Consider the following 15,364-nt stretch of genomic DNA (forward strand, 5'->3'; position numbering starts at 1 on the left):
TAGTCCATTAAGTTTTTTTTAATTAAAAATTATTTCTAATGTATAGGAAGATGTGAAGAAAATATGACTTTGTGAGGGGAAATAGATTTGTGATTACTCTGTCAATTCAAGTCAAGAAAATGTGTACAAGATTTAAAAAAGAACAGGAAAATTAAGAATAAAAAAATAAATAAAATGAGCTAAAAAAAAAACATTGGAAAATAAAATAAAATGACTTTCATTTATTTGATCGACTTTTTATTTTTGTCTTTATTAAACGGTGGAAAAAAGGGGGATAGTAAGATGAGGCTTGACATGCTGCACTTGCTTTGCAACACTTAAAGCTTTTACAATGTTTATTTTATGTTTCTGGTAAAAGATAAGTCTTTACTATCATGAGTATTATTTTGTAATGTGATTTTCCATTGTTAGGTGGTGCATGTAAAGCTCCTGTGAGGAACTTTCAGTTTGTGATGATTTTGGCACCGCCTGTGGTGAAAGCTGTAACTCTTATCTCTTTGCTGATTTTGTCCTGTACATGCTGAAGTGGTGGAGATTTAAGTGATTGAAAAAGTACAATATTTAGTCCAGTAGAGGTCTCAAAGTTTAGCCATTATTCTCACAAACACAAGAAATACACACAAAATGCAAAGAGACCACTTTCTGAATACAACAGTTTAATTGAAGTACTGATTCGTAACAAAAAATACCCCCCCACCCCTACCGTTTTCCTGACGCTCAGTTCTAAGTGCTGGTCAGACTCCTGCACAATGTTGTACAGATACTGAGAGACAAGGAGTAAATTAGCACAATACAAAGAGAAAGCTCTTATGCAATCTGAAAAACTGTGACTGCAGCAAGAAGAATGTGCTGATGGAAAGTTGTGGTTGTGTTGTGACATTCAGCCCAGGTGTACTTCCACGTCCTCTCCTTCCCAGATGTCAAACCGAAGACTTTCGTATCTTTTCTGCTCTAGATGTCCTTGATTACATCCTCCAGCTCTTCTTTGGAATACATGTGGAAGGTCTTACCGGGCTCTACTGTCGCCAACTACAGAGAAAAAACAAGCCTGCATGAAACCTGACTCTTAAACTCCAAACAATTATTTGGTTTTAATTAGCTATTTCATAAGACCGATCAAGTCTTCTGAAGACTACAAGCACCCTTTTGAACTAATGTCAAGTATTCAGAAACTTGGCGAGTGATTAGGAACAAACCTCGATGTTGGTGGCGTTGAGCTTCTCCTCCATCACCTGCTTCAGGATGGTGAGAGATGACTTGATGGCGTCTTTTAATGTCATGGACTGTCATTATCCATGGAGAGAGGGAAGAACAGAAAAAAAATCTTCAATTCTGGTGATTTGAATACTCTAGACAACTATTCATTTAATTTAACCATCACAGTTTGCTTTGCTAATTCTCCCTCTATTATAAATACGCAGTCATCTGTACCTTGTGGTAGACCTCTTGCAGAGAGCTCTGTGCTCCCTCAGATGCTGAGCCGATGGCCCGAGCGTCACACTGCACAAAGGTTCCTGATGGGTCCATGTGGTACCTGAATTTACAGACAAAGAAGTCTCTGTGAAACCAGAATTCAAGGTGAGCATGCTTCTGTTTAAAAGTTAAGAAATGTTTGGTCATCTTTACTTACAGCTGAGGTCCTTTTTCATCAACTCCCCCAAACAGAAGCGCAACGCCGAATGGTCGACTCTGTGTAGATGACAGCACAGATGAACAGAGAAGAGAGAAAACATTATGCCTTTGAAAAAAAAAAATACAATGGCTTGAGGTTTGACTTGATAAGTATTTCAGCATAGAGATGAGCAGAGTGACTGACCATGGCACCAGGATCAGCGTCCTCCTCTCCAAACTGCAGCGCCAGGTTGGACACAGCCTGAGTCACGCTCTCCACTGTCATCGTCTCATTGTAAGTGAACCAGTGGTTCTGAGGGGAAATTAGTACAGGTGAATCAAATGTAAAATAAAAGGTCTGTGAACTGCATATATTAGAGTGTTCTCAGCATTCATACCTGTGTTTCCACTCTTGCTTTGTCAATAAGAGTCTTGGCATCAGCTATCAAGCCACTCATGGCGCAACCTTTGAGGTAGAAAGAAAGTAAATTTAAAAAATGCTTGTCTTGCAAATTCTGAAGCCGTAAGCAACAATCAGCACAGCCATTCCATGTTGTCTGAGGAGGGATTATTATGCAATACATCAGGATACAAAAACTGCCCCTGATCAAACTCTGAAGTCATATGTAAGTGATATGACGGACACAGCATCCTTTTAATTAACAACAACATGACAAAGATGAGGCCTTTTCTTTGTGGGGTTTGAGTGAAACTTGTGTCTTTGATGTGTGGAAGGTCAGCTACTGTAATGTGATGCTAAACAAAAATGTTGTGTTACAGTTGTATTTCACGTAGAAGGTAAAGCTTTAGCCAGAGCCAGGATAAGGTACATTTCTGAACCAGCTCTTGTTAGCAGGACACCAACACAATCACAAAAGACACTTTTAAAGATTGGCCCTTTGGAGTCCACTTTTTAGGAAATGTTTTTTTCATGCACAAAACGTTAACCTTGATCATGTCTTTAGATTCTCGGCGTTTGACTGAAAAATAAAAATCTTAACCCCCCAAAAATGACATTATATTTTTTCTACTTTTTAACATTACTTGTGAATAAGTTTATTGCTGTTATCATTTTAAATTTTGCCCTGAGTATAGAGTATTGGCAATTGCCCCAATTCTTTTTTACCCTCTCTTTTAATCAGGCTTTGTATTTTGAATCTTCCCCTAAGTATATTTTATTCAAACAACTGATTGTTTACCCAATCTGACTGATTATCATCTTAATGAGTAATGTTTAGGTAAATCTATGTTCGTTTTTCCACTTACCGATGTGACTGTCAATTTCCACGATCTTTTCAATGCTGTTGGGCTCCATCAGCGGAGAGGTGATCCTCTTCTCCACAGCCAGACACACACCCTCTGACGTCTGGATGCCGATTGCTGTGGAGCCCAACTGGGAAAGCAGGCACAGACCAAAACAAAATGTATGAGCTTCATTTAAAAATATAAGTATAAAATATCACGCAGAAGAAGTCTATAATTTAATTGAAGTAATACAGCATGTCAGACTCACCTTGATAGCCTCTATGGCATATTCAACCTGGAACAATCTTCCTTCAGGAGAGAATGTATTCACACCTCTGAAAAACAGATGAGTTTAACTATAAAGAATTGCAATACATTTATTTGCCATTGTGTTGGGTTTGTGTTATTGTTGGATGTCATCACTGTTTTTAAGAAGCGGATAACTGAATGGAACAGTCATTAACAGCACATTTTAATCTGAATTAGGCTTTCATGTTTAAATAAAGTTTTTTTAAACATTGCTACCGAAAGTGAAAGCAAACTTGAGCGAAGTGGCTACCTGCTAGCTAACTAGCTGCAACAAACAGCAACAGAGTTATAACAAGCGTTGGAAACAAAAGTACTCAAGATTTCCGTGAGCAGTTAAAATTAAAAATGTGCCGAACATCAAGCTTCTTAACATAACTGTGCTCTCTTTCGTTTACTACTTCCCACTTAGCAGCACCCAATTAATGACAAAGCAGTTTATGTTGTACCAACCTGTCATATTCCGATCTCGTCAAAAACATCTTTTAACCTTTAACACAGGACCTGCAGAAAGACAGAAATTGTTTATAAAACACATTTGGACCATATAAAATGGTTAATGCCATCTTAAAAAGTAAGAAAGATTATTTGCTTCAAGTTTGCCGTGACACCGGGTGATTAGCTAGCTAGTGTTAGCTGTGATACCGAGAAAGCATGCTAGCTAACTGACGCGGCCAATCACTCAATTAACTTAACGGAAAATGTTCATAGGAGCCTAACATCAATATTCTTACATTATAATTATAATTACGAAAACATGTGTGAAGAATACTGCTACATCTTTCTTAAAAAATGCACTTGTTAGACTCATTTACCTCCAGCCAAAGACCCTTGAATGAGTTCGCTTGTTTCAGGGGAAGCGTCTGGGGTGTAACACCTAAACGAGTCGGTTGTCAACAAGCCGGAAACAGAAGTTCCGCATGTGCAGCGCTGGTCCCAAAGCATCCTTGGTATCGCCACAAAATATTTTAAATATCTTTTTTTGGCAAGGACAGTAAGATTTACTTTTATTCTGCTATAAAAATGTAAAACAATCTAATAAAACATTGATACATGTTTTGTTTTTTTTACAGCATAAGGTCGATTAATATGATAAAGTCTACAATAAAAGATATTCACTGTTACAGAGCATTACTTTGGTATAACGTAACCGTTCTTGTAATATTGATTTTTGTCGTTACTGCAATTTATCTATTTAATTTGATAAAGAATTACCTCATTCTTTGGGATGGTGACATTTCAGTGATTATGTGACCACAGTCAAATTTCTATTGTAAGGTTGTCAAGCACAATGCCAGTGTCCCATATGGTCTAGCGGTTAGGATTCCTGGTTTTCACCCAGGCGGCCCGGGTTCGACTCCCGGTATGGGAACGCCCCTTTTGAAGTAAGGGAGCGATACATTGTCAAGAAGACAGTATATCACGATGTGCCCCTACCGATGAGATATGTCTCACTAAAGAAACAGTACATATATTATCCTCAAGAATGTCGCTGTGCTCTTGGGCTCTCCTGAAAAATACATTCAAATCAACTAATGTTGAAGAAAGGACCTTCATTATTCAGAAATATTAGTGGATGATACCCTTGTTGACTGTTCAGAAATTCTGCATGTTATTGATGATGATATCAGCCACCAGGGGTCGTCCTTCAGCTAATAAGGAGAGGCTTCAGCAAGCGCAGTGGAAACCTGAGGATACTGAGCTCCTTTGTTGGATAAATGTGCTAAACGTTGTAATAATAATATATTTTTTAAAAAAGGTGTTGTTTAAAATGGCTTATAGAGGGAGTTAATGTGTTCCGAGGATTCATTTATGAAAGGTGAACACTGATGATGACTAAGGACACATTATAGCCTTGTTTGTCTCTCCTGACCAAAAGTTTGATTTGATGCTCGAAGTATCATCTGCAGAGATCAAAGAGGGGTGGGAAAAAATGTCATACATAGTAATAGAAAGTTATTTTTTAGTTTAAAATTCAACACTTTTAAATCAACTAATTTATTAACTGTGGGCTATATAATCAGTAACCATTACCTAGTTTAAATAGTTTTTAATAATTATTATCATCATAATAATTATATGACTTTATACTGCTGAATAGACACATAGAAACCAATAAGAATGCATTTTTACTATATTGTACATGTTGGATTAAACTTTTAGTCTGAAAAGTAGAATAAGCCTTTTGCACAAATTCGTTGAGTACACGTGGTAATGGCCTTTTCAAATGCGTGAAAAGAAGCAAATAGCCTAATAAAATAAAAGTGATCAATCTCCACTACAGGACTAACTATATTTTATATTCAAGTGGAGATGATGTTGCTACGGTTATAAGTTAATTTGTGAGCATTGGGAGGAGGGAGGTGTACTTGCAGACCGGTGGAGTCGAGTTTCATTTCCCGGGTGGGATCAGTTCTGTTCGGTCTCGTGTCGGTTCTGTTGTTGAAGCCCTAACGTGGCGCTGCTTGTTACTTCTTTAGACTCAAAACTCCGACCAATTCAAGGCCCTCTGCTGCTGTTTGCGGATAAACGGCTCGTGTTTTCTTACCCTCAGGTCCGTCTGCCAGGTGCGCAGCCTTGACTTGAAGTACCTTGACTGTACCACTGACATTGACAGCATGAAGACCGAGAGAGAGGACATCATTTTTCATGCTCTCCTTCTGATCCACAGTAAGTAGGCTGGAGTTTGGTTAGTGCACAATTATATTACATAGGCTAAATCTCAGGTATGTGCATAGCATCATTAATCATTTCAAACAGTAGCTAATTAAGGTCAAAGTCTGCAGCAGAAGTACATGGATAAACAGATCAAAAAGGTTTTTTTTCTCTTTTTCTTTTTCTGTTTTAATAGATTAAGCTTAATGTTTCATGAGTTCAAAATAAGCAAATGACATTGTAGTTAATGTGCTGACATGTAGCCTAGAGACCAATTATTTATCTGAATATTTTGAAGCTAATATTAAAACCAGACAGGATGCTGTCCTCCTCCCCACCTCATGCTTCACAGACACATTCCTGACAGATTAATTTTACAGTCAGTTTCCAAAGTATCAACAAAGATATTCACTGAACTGCACTTTATGAGTATTAGTTAAAGGTTAGCCTTAAGTCAGACATATCTAGTTTTGTAAGTGTCATATGCTTCTAGACTGACCTTGAATCATTTAATAATTAAATCAGTCTCAGTTGTAGTTTAATCAAAGCATAGAGAGCATTATGTTCTAACAAGAGTTATACTTGTTAAACACAACATGCAGTGGTAGTCTGACAGGGTCTGCTTAAGTGATTATCCCGTTCACTTTCCCCACCGTTTCTGTTTCAGTCCCTGTGGCCTGCCTCTTCACTGCAGGTATGTTTCTCTTCGTATGTGTGTCTATGCGGTTGTTATTCTCCAAGCATTTCTATTGAGAGATTGTAGTGTAAACTCCAGACCTTCTCTGTCTCTTCAGTTTCAGCTCAGTCCGACAGCAGCAGCAGCGTGGTGGTGGCAGGGTACAATGTGAGCGCCCCGGCTGGGTCGAGGGTGTTGCTCCAGTGCGTTAGTGGCCGTATGGTGTGGACCAGGGACCAGGTCAGGGACAGACAGAGGGTGGTCCACTGGGATATGTACCGGGCCCGTCCAGACTACGCCATGGAGAGGGTGGTGGACATGTTCTCAGCAGGAGACCAGAGGATCTACAACTCCTACAACCTGGGCAGGGTCGGCCTCAGCCAAACAGCCTTCAAGGACGGAAACTTCTCCCTGGTCATAAAAGGTCACACTCACTGTCTTTGTCTGTTTCCTCGCCACTTATTGTGACTGACATGTTATCTGTCAGATTGTTTAGTTTATAACAGCTGCCTAAATGACCTTAATTAAATCATTTGTTTTTTTGTGGTAGTTGTATCAATTCCACATTAAAGTGGTAGTTTTGATGATCTCACTTTCATTGTCTTTGGCGGCACCTATGACGATAAACAGTAATTGCGGGAGCACACTTCCCAGATATCAGAACAGTGTCGCATGTGTGACGTCCACGGTTGGCTCCGGGTGTAACTCTTGATTTTCCTCGCTGAGCATCCATCTGAGAATCGAATTTGTTTCTTTTTCTTTGGATTTTCACTTATTGTTGAAGTTGTATCTGTAGTCATCGATCTTTTCTTTGTTTGTTCAGCCATAGTAAATTACTGTTTACTCGCAACACCTGCAGAGACCGCTTAGTTCCACCTACCCTCTCTGGCAGACCAACCACTGCTGGGTGATGGAAAATGCGTCACTAACTGGACGCTGCAATCCTGCAAATGCAAACGCTTTCATCAGTGGGCCATAGGCACCATTGTGTTACCTCATTCAGCGATTATTACTTTAATATGGCTGAAAGAAGGCAGATTGAGGGCTTCCTCAAGGAAATGTTTCAGAAGATTTGGAAAGCCAGATCTTAATACATGAAATCTAATCATTATTTTACTTTTATTTTATTTCAATGTTCTATGTCATAAAAATGATTATTGTGAGGTAAGCAGGGATGGGCTTTGTTTCAAACAAGGTCATAAAACATGCAGTTTCACAAACCGTTCCACATTGGTGCTTTCGTTTTTCATGGGAAATTCCAACATTCAAATAACAAAAGTTTTCTTTCTTTCTTTGAACTTCTGTGCTTGCTTGTTGCTTGTCTGCAATGATTTATTTCCAGCAGCTAAACCAAACAAACAGAAAAAGGAATTCTTCACAAACATGTGCTGCACCAATGAGAAGGATCATTTTAAAAAGAAAGTACCAGTTCTCTAAAGCCCCAAAAGCCAATGCCGTGATTTTGACAAATAAACTCGAAAAATATGAAATGGTATTCATTGTCATGTACAGTATATAGATAAACAACATATCGGTAGTGTTACCATGTTTGCAATTTCCTGTGTTTTTCTGTGTGATGACAGACGTGACAATGAACGACAGAGGTCTGTACTCTTGTAACCTCCACCATCTCTACTGCCACCTGTACGAGACAGTCCGGGTACAGCTCAATGTCACTAAATCCCGTATGTATCACACTGCACCAACTATCAGCATCTGAAGCACAAGTAGACTTTAAAACTCACTTGCTTTGTCTTTTTCATACACTTACTCTGAAGGCCGCAAAGAACAGCGCTTCTGGGATGGACAAAAGGCAGTGTATGTGGTGCTACTTGGCAGTACCGTGGTTCTGCCGTGCATCAACCGACGCAATGTGTGGACTGACTGGAGCAACGAGGAGGAGGACCAGCAGGTGTGTGGATTGTTTGTTGTCTTTACAATCTCAGTCCAGGTTAACTTTCAATTTAGATGCATAAGTGATATCAGCAGAGAAATGTAACATCTTCCCTACCTTGGTGGCTCCAGGTGGTCCATTGGGACAGACAGTCCGCAGGAGTCCGCCACGACCGTGCTGACCGGCTGGTGGACCTGTATGCATCTGGGGAACAGCGTAGCTATGGACCACTGTTCCTCCAGAGGAAGATGAACATCAGCAACCAAGCCTTCTCAGAGGGGGACTTTTCACTTGCTATATCTGATCTGCAGGTGTGTGTGTGTGTGTGTGTGTGTCAACGTAGAGTAACATAACAGAAAACATTTAAGGAGCCAGATTGTTTTAGTAAACAAAGAAAAATAAACTGCTATGACAAGTGATACAAGTGATACAGGGGTTACACTAAGTAAGTGTGCCCATGCACTTTGATAAAAGTCTTTTCAAATGAATGCAGAAAACATTGAACTTCCATTACTAATGCAGCTCTTGTTAATGTTCTGTTGCGAAAATGAGGTTGGCAGCCACAATTGAGCCATCACATTAATTAAAAAAAACAGTGGCATTCAAAGCTTGGTACAAGGCACATCCTGCCAGTCTTTCTGTGCCAACAGTGGTAGCCTGCAGAGAAGACTCATAGACCCAGAATCTCAAGGGTCCCAATGTGTTTGATATTGCTCATGAACCAGAGCATTTAGTTCAAATACAGGCTCAGGAGGCTGTGAAGCTGAACAACCACACTGTGGAACTGGGCCAGTATTACAGTCAGCCAAAGCCAACACTCTGCTGACTGCCAACATTTGGTTGATGTCAACCCAACTTTGGGTTGTGACGTCAACCAGCAATTTTGGGACTTGAATTTTGGTTGGATATTAAAATAAGGTTGACGTCAGAAGCAGACTTTCCCTCAACATAAACCTCCAGCAATGGACGAATGTTGTTTGCTTTTATATGAATATATGGTTGACATCCAAACCCATTGTTGGGTTGATGTCAACCTTCAGCATTGGAAAGGCAGGATGTCAAAAAGTGACGTTGGATTGATGTCACAAAATGACCAATGTTTAGTTTACATCAGAACCCGATGTTCTGTTGACGTTAAGACATGACAATGGGTTGACGTCAATACCTGCAGTTGGTCAGACGTCAAAACATGACGCTGTGTGGATGTCAATACCTGACGTTGGGTTGACGTCAATACCTGACATTGAGTTGGTGTCAATACCTGAAGTTGGGTTGGCGTCAATCCAAACATATACGTATAAACAATTTCAGTTGTGGTTAGTTTTACAAACACTAGTTGCTCTGGGAATGGCAGTGTTAGTAGATTAGTCATTGCCACTAGTCTCAGCTGTAGGCAATTTTGGGAGTAGTGCTAGTTAGCGTATGTAATTATTCTAACATGCAATGTAAACAAATCTTCTCCAGAACCAGAAACCTTTAAAACTTTTATTTAGTTGTCTTGTCTTCACATACCTTCTTTTTGTATGCATTTTCGTATCACAGATTGCTTCATCGGAAGACATGCAGTATTTTGTATTTGTTGTATTGACTGTCTGCATTTAACAACAGCCCACAGACCAGGGGAAGTATTCCTGCCACCTCCACCATCATTACTGTGGTCTACATGAGAGAAGAGAGTTTCATGTCACTGTGGACCTACCAGTGATACAGCCCACCCTGCCAGCCAAAGCCCTGCCCAGTGAAGACAAAGGTAACACACAGATATAAACTTCAGATCCCTCTTCTTGCTCTAGTTACAGGCCCGTGTGAGTTCCTTAGCAGAGAGGATGTTTTACAAATTAGTGGATTTGAACTATCATGTGTACAATTAAGATGAGAAAACTCCACACACATCTGTTTTTTCCTTCAGCCTTCCCCTCCGTGCTTTCTCATTTTGTCCTCACTCATCCTCGCCATGTTCCCCTTCAGACTCTCCACAGAGCAAAGTAATAGCAGAGGAAGAGGAGATGACTGGAGCAGGGGGAATCTTATTTCTATTTGTTTCTTGAGAAATGTTTTTCTTGCACTGTCAGCTCATCTGACGCCAGATCCCTGAAACCGCGCACACACACCCTTACAACCCCGTCCTCCAATCCTCGCCCTCATCGCCTTTCACCTTCTTCTCAACCCACTGTTCTCAAATGTTTCAATCCTATAGCACTACTTATTATAGTTTGTTTGTATGGCTTTTTCCTTGTGCAGTGGTGTAGTTGAATATGCTTGGGAGTTCATCCACTTTCTTTTGTGCCTGATCCTCTCTGTTGCTTAGTCCACATTTCTCAGTGCTTGAAGGTGCCTTGAAATATTTGCAGAATAGAGGGAACGAGAGAAGAGGATTGGCCTGTTGGCATGCCAGCTGCCTACCTCAAATTTCCGGAGAATGAGAGCGTTTCTGGTGCGTGTGACTGTGTCTCCAGTAGGTTACTGAAACAAAGCCGATAATGGCGGATGTATCAATGTGGGAAAATCATTGAGAGAGGTTTGGAAATGCTAAATGCTTGTGGCCATTTCCATTTGAGTGTGTGTGTGTGTGCGTCTGCGTGTGTTTGTGTGTAAAAGAGCGTGCCAAGTCCGATCTCATTTCAGTGGAATCTCTCGGATACAGTCTAAGGACTGAAGTCCAGCTCTGCCCACACAAATAATCCTTCGCTCTCAGGGCTGTAATAATACAGAAGGATTGTACCATGGGAATTTAAACAAGACGTATAACTGATTTATCTCCAGCACAGTAGTGAGTTTGCTCAGTTTCTTCCTTCTGCAGTATTTTCTCCTCTTATCTGCTCTTGTTGTGCCCTCTTTGACCGTCTGCTGTCCTGTTGACTTTGGCTCTCTCCTGATATTCTGGGGGATTTTTTTCACTCTTTCTTGTGTCCCCTCTGTCCTGCTCTTTCTCTCCTTTGAGGATCCCACATGCTCAGGTTTGTTTATTTTCTTCACGTTCCTCTTACTCCCTCTTTCCCAGTCTGTTGTTGCCATTACCTATAAAGAAAGAAAACTCTTTTTCGATTAGTTTATGGAAGAGAGGAGGAAGTTTGCTTCATCTGCGCAGCAGCTGGCAATGCAAGACACTGTGAGGGGTAGACATGGAGAGACAGAGATAGAGGGAGATACACAAAGAGTGAAGGAAGGAGGGGGAGAGGAGTCTGTTGAAATAGGGAAGAATGGATGTAGGTCACCCCTCCCTCCCACCCATCAGAGTTATTTCTCAGTGTAGTTTGGGTAAGGAGAGCAGGCGTAGCAGTCTAAACACAAACACACATGTTCCACTTGTCAGGAGAAAATGTCATGTAACTAAATAACAGGATCAGAGGATTTGTTATGTTAATGAAGATGTTTTCATGGAAGCTGCAGCTGTGTATGTGCTGGAAGTTTGGGTCGAGGATCACAGGGCGAGGTCTTTCTAGCTTCATTTTGTGAGGCAGGCCTCTGGAGATACATCTCACCCGTGTCCCCTTCCTCTCCCTTGGCTCTCCTCCTCTGTTCCACCCCTCTCTGTCCTTCCTTCACTTCTCTTCCTCTCCTTAATTCTCTGTGTTTTACTGCCAGGAAAAGTAAATCACAGCATGACTTTTCTGTCTGGATCTCATTCTGGCTCAAATATGTCGAGTCTGAGGTCTGCACAGCTGCTTCTTGCCTTGCACTGTTTTTTTTTAAAATGAAACCAGGCCTCCCCTCCTCCTCTGCTTTTCAATGTGCCACAGCACCGCACACATCACATAATGCTGACAGGCTCATTATGTCTCATTGCCACGGAAATGTGTTGAGCATTTTTTTACAGCCAGGAAATGTCAATGTAAAACAAGGTGTTGGAGCGTACGTGGCATGACACACCGTGTGCCACCTGTACAGACTATAAACGAGTTCCGTTGGGTTTGAAGAGAAATCTGCCAGTGAGCTCAAACTCTTGTCTCCTAGCATTAGATGTAGCCACTGCAGACACACATGAAACACAAACCAACAGATTCATCAAGAGCAATGACATGATTCAGTTGAGCAGACGTTAAGTTCAAAAGTCCTCATCTTAAATGTAATAATCGTCCGAAACAAATTAACGACAAAGAAAGTAAGAAAGACAGTCAAAGCAGACATTTGTTCTCCAAAGACAGAACATTTTCCATCTTTAAATTATTTCCTTGTTATCTGATGAAAATAATCATATAGTAGTACCCTGGTCAATGTAATATTGAAGCATACATGGTCTATTAGCTTTCATGCTAGCTTCTCCATGTCTATAGCACTTGAGCTAAACATTAGCATGCTAACCGTGCCAATGTTTGGAGGTCATGTTTTGACTGTTTTATTTTGTTTCAGTGTGTTAGCGTGCTAACATTCGCCAGTTACGACAAAAAACAAAGGTCAGCTGAGAATAAAAGTTTGACCTGATGATGGCGCTATAGCTAAAAGCTCTAGATACAAAGTTGTAAGACTTAATCCTCAGTCTTTACCAATTTTTATGTAAATCCAGAAAACTTTTGTCCAGCTGTTTCACTCAAACTCAAATGTCAACCTCGTGATTGTGCTACATAAAAGTTTTGGGGATAATTTGTAGAAATTTATCATCGATAACCGTGATGTTGATGTTGCCATACTTCACAGGAAAGCTGAACCTTTAGCTCTTCTGGTTGCGCTACAAAAAAAATGTCAGCAGGCTCTTAGAACACCCTGCCCATTGGAAGATTTATTCTCTGGGTAACTTGAATATCTGCACCAAAAATGTTTCAGTGCGGACCCAAACGATGGAGAAAATGACCAACATTGCATTGCTGAAAGCCATGCAGCTATTGTGGCTAAGCATGTTTTTTTGGCTGTAAAAGAACATGAGGACGCTACTCCACCAATAAATTATATTTGGAAAAAGAATTGAACCTATAAACAGATGAAAAATGTAGGTTTAGCACTTATCATGCAAGGGCTTTGGAAAGAGTTTTGTTGATATTGTTTCACACTGTTCAGTTAAAGTATTGACAATCTGCACAGCCACAGAGAGTGTCTACAACAAGGAGTGAAGAAATACAACAAGTGACAGCTATTATTGGACTTAATAGATTGTTTCTGTGTAACTCATGAGATGTGTAATGTCAGATCTGGCTCTACTTATTACATTTGTAAACCTCTGGATGACACATTGGTCTGTTTGTAAGAGAAAAATGAAGAACAGAGCAACTTTAAATGCTGACTGCTGCGATCTCTGTACTACTCAGACACCACTAAGGCTGAATCACCGCGAGTCATCAATGTTATTCTCCCGGATCAAAGACACCACTTTCTCCTGCCGCTGGGCTACGTCCTCACCTCCTTCCTGCTCCTGGCTTTCATTATCCTCATCATCATCCTCATCACACGCAGACGGAGAACTAAAGGTCAGACCTGCAATACCTCAATGTAACAATAAGTGCTTTAAATTGAATTTATGCTTCTAAATCTCATCTTATTTTCTTATGTCTTCAGAGTACACTCCTCAGGTATCCATAAGGTGAGTGAGAACACACAAACACACACACATAGTCACCATCCTCACCCTGTAGACACACACTAAGATGTTTCTTTACTGTAACAGGTCCAGCAGAAGTCAAAGCAGCTCAGAGGAGTTTGAGATGGACATCGCTGAAATGAATGTGTGCTGTCGAGAGGAGAGAAGATTTGGTGAGTTAGAAAAAGGAGTGTGAATAGATAGTGGCTGCTGTCATGACTCTGAGTGTATTTTGACTTTCCTTGTGATTCTAGACTACAAGAACAACCTGCTGAAAGAGAAGGTCCACATGAACTCTCAGCCTAAAGTCATTGATCTTGACAAAGGTAACTTACACACACTGTGCAAGGTCAGCTTTAATGACTGCTCTCTCATTTTAAGCCCTTACCTTTAATTTGTCTCTCTTTCTTTCAGAGATGCAAAAGTTTTCTAAGTGACCAAGTGAAAAATAAAAGTAAAGCTGAGGTCACTGGCTGGTCCAGAGGCTGCGCTCCAAACTGAACATCTCCACCTTCCTTGTGTCCTAGCAGGAGAAACAACGAGAGAGAAAAGGAAGTGAACTACAGAAAAATGTGTTTTTAAAGTATCAACATTACAGACAAAGAAAAAAAGATTCTGTTTCTGTTTTCATACCAAAAATACTGGACTCTGACGACAGTGTGCGGCACACTAACGCCCCCCAGAGGAGAATTTAAACCAAGCCTTGACTGTTAAATGAAGACATGTTGTTTGTACAAGTTGAATAAAGTTGATGATCAGTAGCACAGCTCTGATCTTTATTCCTGGAGTTAAAAGACAAATAGATTTTTTCATCTTTGCTCTTCTCTGTTTTACTGTCATATCCATCTCAGCTTAACTGACCCACCACTGAAGCGCTACAATCAGTGTGGACTGCCTCCTGTAGGCTATTATGAACTGTATGCTAACTGACCAATGAAGCAGTGTATGTAAAAATGTTTTATTTTGATGCTTGGACTGTAATTTTTATGGAATGTTTCTTTTTTCATTTGTATTAAAATGTTATGTTTCATGCTGATTGCTGTTTTTTCTACACGATTTGCTCGAGGAGATACTTCTTCCATTTGTGATCAGATAACTTTGTGAATATCAAACAGTAAGAATCCTGACTGAATGTGGACAGAACTCATGTCTGGTAATACTTTTTTAAAGAGCTGACATTTTGAAATGTCACAGGTGGAAAACCACAGGTTTTACTTTTAACACCAACAATGATGACAGCGTGAAAGTTGGCCAGCATGCTGCAAAACAACAACCCTGAGGCTAATGCTGCTAAATGGAATTTAGCCATCTTTAATTTGACTACAGACACTTGTGCTTTTGTTAATTGTTTTTAGGGTTTTAAATGGGCTGGTGCCACCTTATCTAGCAGAACTCTCTCTTGCATCTGCATTCTCCAGTTACAGCACTAAGGTCGGCAAATCAGATGCTCCTGGATGTTCCCAGATCT

General features: G+C 40.3%; 2 protein-coding genes and 1 non-coding gene across 4 annotated transcripts; 2 read left to right on the plus strand and 1 right to left on the minus strand.

Moving 5' to 3' along the window:
* Positions 1-672: 672 nt before the first annotated feature.
* psma5 (proteasome 20S subunit alpha 5) lies at positions 673-4,045 on the minus strand. The gene is made up of 10 exons (XM_069678142.1): positions 3,978-4,045; positions 3,616-3,666; positions 3,125-3,191; positions 2,878-3,004; positions 2,010-2,077; positions 1,817-1,924; positions 1,631-1,689; positions 1,432-1,534; positions 1,197-1,283; positions 673-1,029 (listed from the first exon to the last, which is right to left on the minus strand). The coding sequence occupies exons 2-10, from the start codon at positions 3,642-3,644 to the stop codon at positions 952-954; spliced, it is 726 nt and encodes a 241-aa protein (XP_069534243.1). The 5' UTR covers positions 3,645-3,666; positions 3,978-4,045; the 3' UTR covers positions 673-951.
* Positions 4,046-4,462: 417 nt separating this feature from the next.
* trnae-uuc (transfer RNA glutamic acid (anticodon UUC)) lies at positions 4,463-4,534 on the plus strand. Its single transcript has one exon. It is a non-coding gene; the product is annotated as a tRNA-Glu (tRNA).
* A 1,081-nt stretch (positions 4,535-5,615) lies between these two features.
* Positions 5,616-14,924, plus strand: LOC138605945 (matrix remodeling-associated protein 8-like). 2 transcript variants are annotated; one of them, XM_069678406.1, is made up of 12 exons: positions 5,616-5,832; positions 6,485-6,511; positions 6,612-6,917; positions 8,077-8,178; positions 8,272-8,405; positions 8,519-8,698; positions 9,996-10,137; positions 13,628-13,786; positions 13,875-13,899; positions 13,984-14,069; positions 14,151-14,222; positions 14,311-14,924. In XM_069678406.1, exons 1-12 carry the CDS (start codon positions 5,781-5,783, stop codon positions 14,331-14,333), a joined length of 1,308 nt encoding a protein of 435 aa, XP_069534507.1. In that variant the 5' UTR covers positions 5,616-5,780; the 3' UTR covers positions 14,334-14,924. The 2 variants fall into 2 exon arrangements, with proteins under 2 accessions (XP_069534507.1, XP_069534506.1); XM_069678405.1 differs by having other exon boundaries at positions 14,427-14,924.
* The last annotated feature ends 440 nt before the right edge of the window (positions 14,925-15,364 follow it).

This window comes from Semicossyphus pulcher, unplaced genomic scaffold, assembly GCF_022749685.1.
Source record: "Semicossyphus pulcher isolate SPU_LCO1_2020_fin unplaced genomic scaffold, fSemPul1.0.p SCAF_3, whole genome shotgun sequence".
NCBI lineage: Eukaryota > Metazoa > Chordata > Actinopteri > Labriformes > Labridae > Semicossyphus > Semicossyphus pulcher.

Bases quoted from the DNA above. Each gene is read 5' to 3' on its own strand.
- psma5 (XM_069678142.1), bottom strand. From the start codon at position 3,644: ATGTTTTTGACGAGATCGGAATATGACAG. The intron at 2,078-2,877 runs GTAAGTGGAAAA...TCTACCTCAAAG, and splicing joins GGAAATTGACAGTCACATCG to GTTGCGCCATGAGTGGCTTG. The intron at 1,925-2,009 runs GTATGAATGCTG...ATTTCCCCTCAG, and splicing joins AAGCAAGAGTGGAAACACAG to AACCACTGGTTCACTTACAA.
- LOC138605945 (XM_069678405.1), top strand. From the start codon at position 5,781: ATGAAGACCGAGAGAGAGGACATCATTTTTCATGCTCTCCTTCTGATC. The intron at 6,918-8,076 runs GTCACACTCACT...GTGTGATGACAG, and splicing joins CTTCTCCCTGGTCATAAAAG to ACGTGACAATGAACGACAGA. The intron at 14,223-14,426 runs GTAACTTACACA...GTGTCCTAGCAG, and splicing joins AGTCATTGATCTTGACAAAG to GAGAAACAACGAGAGAGAAA.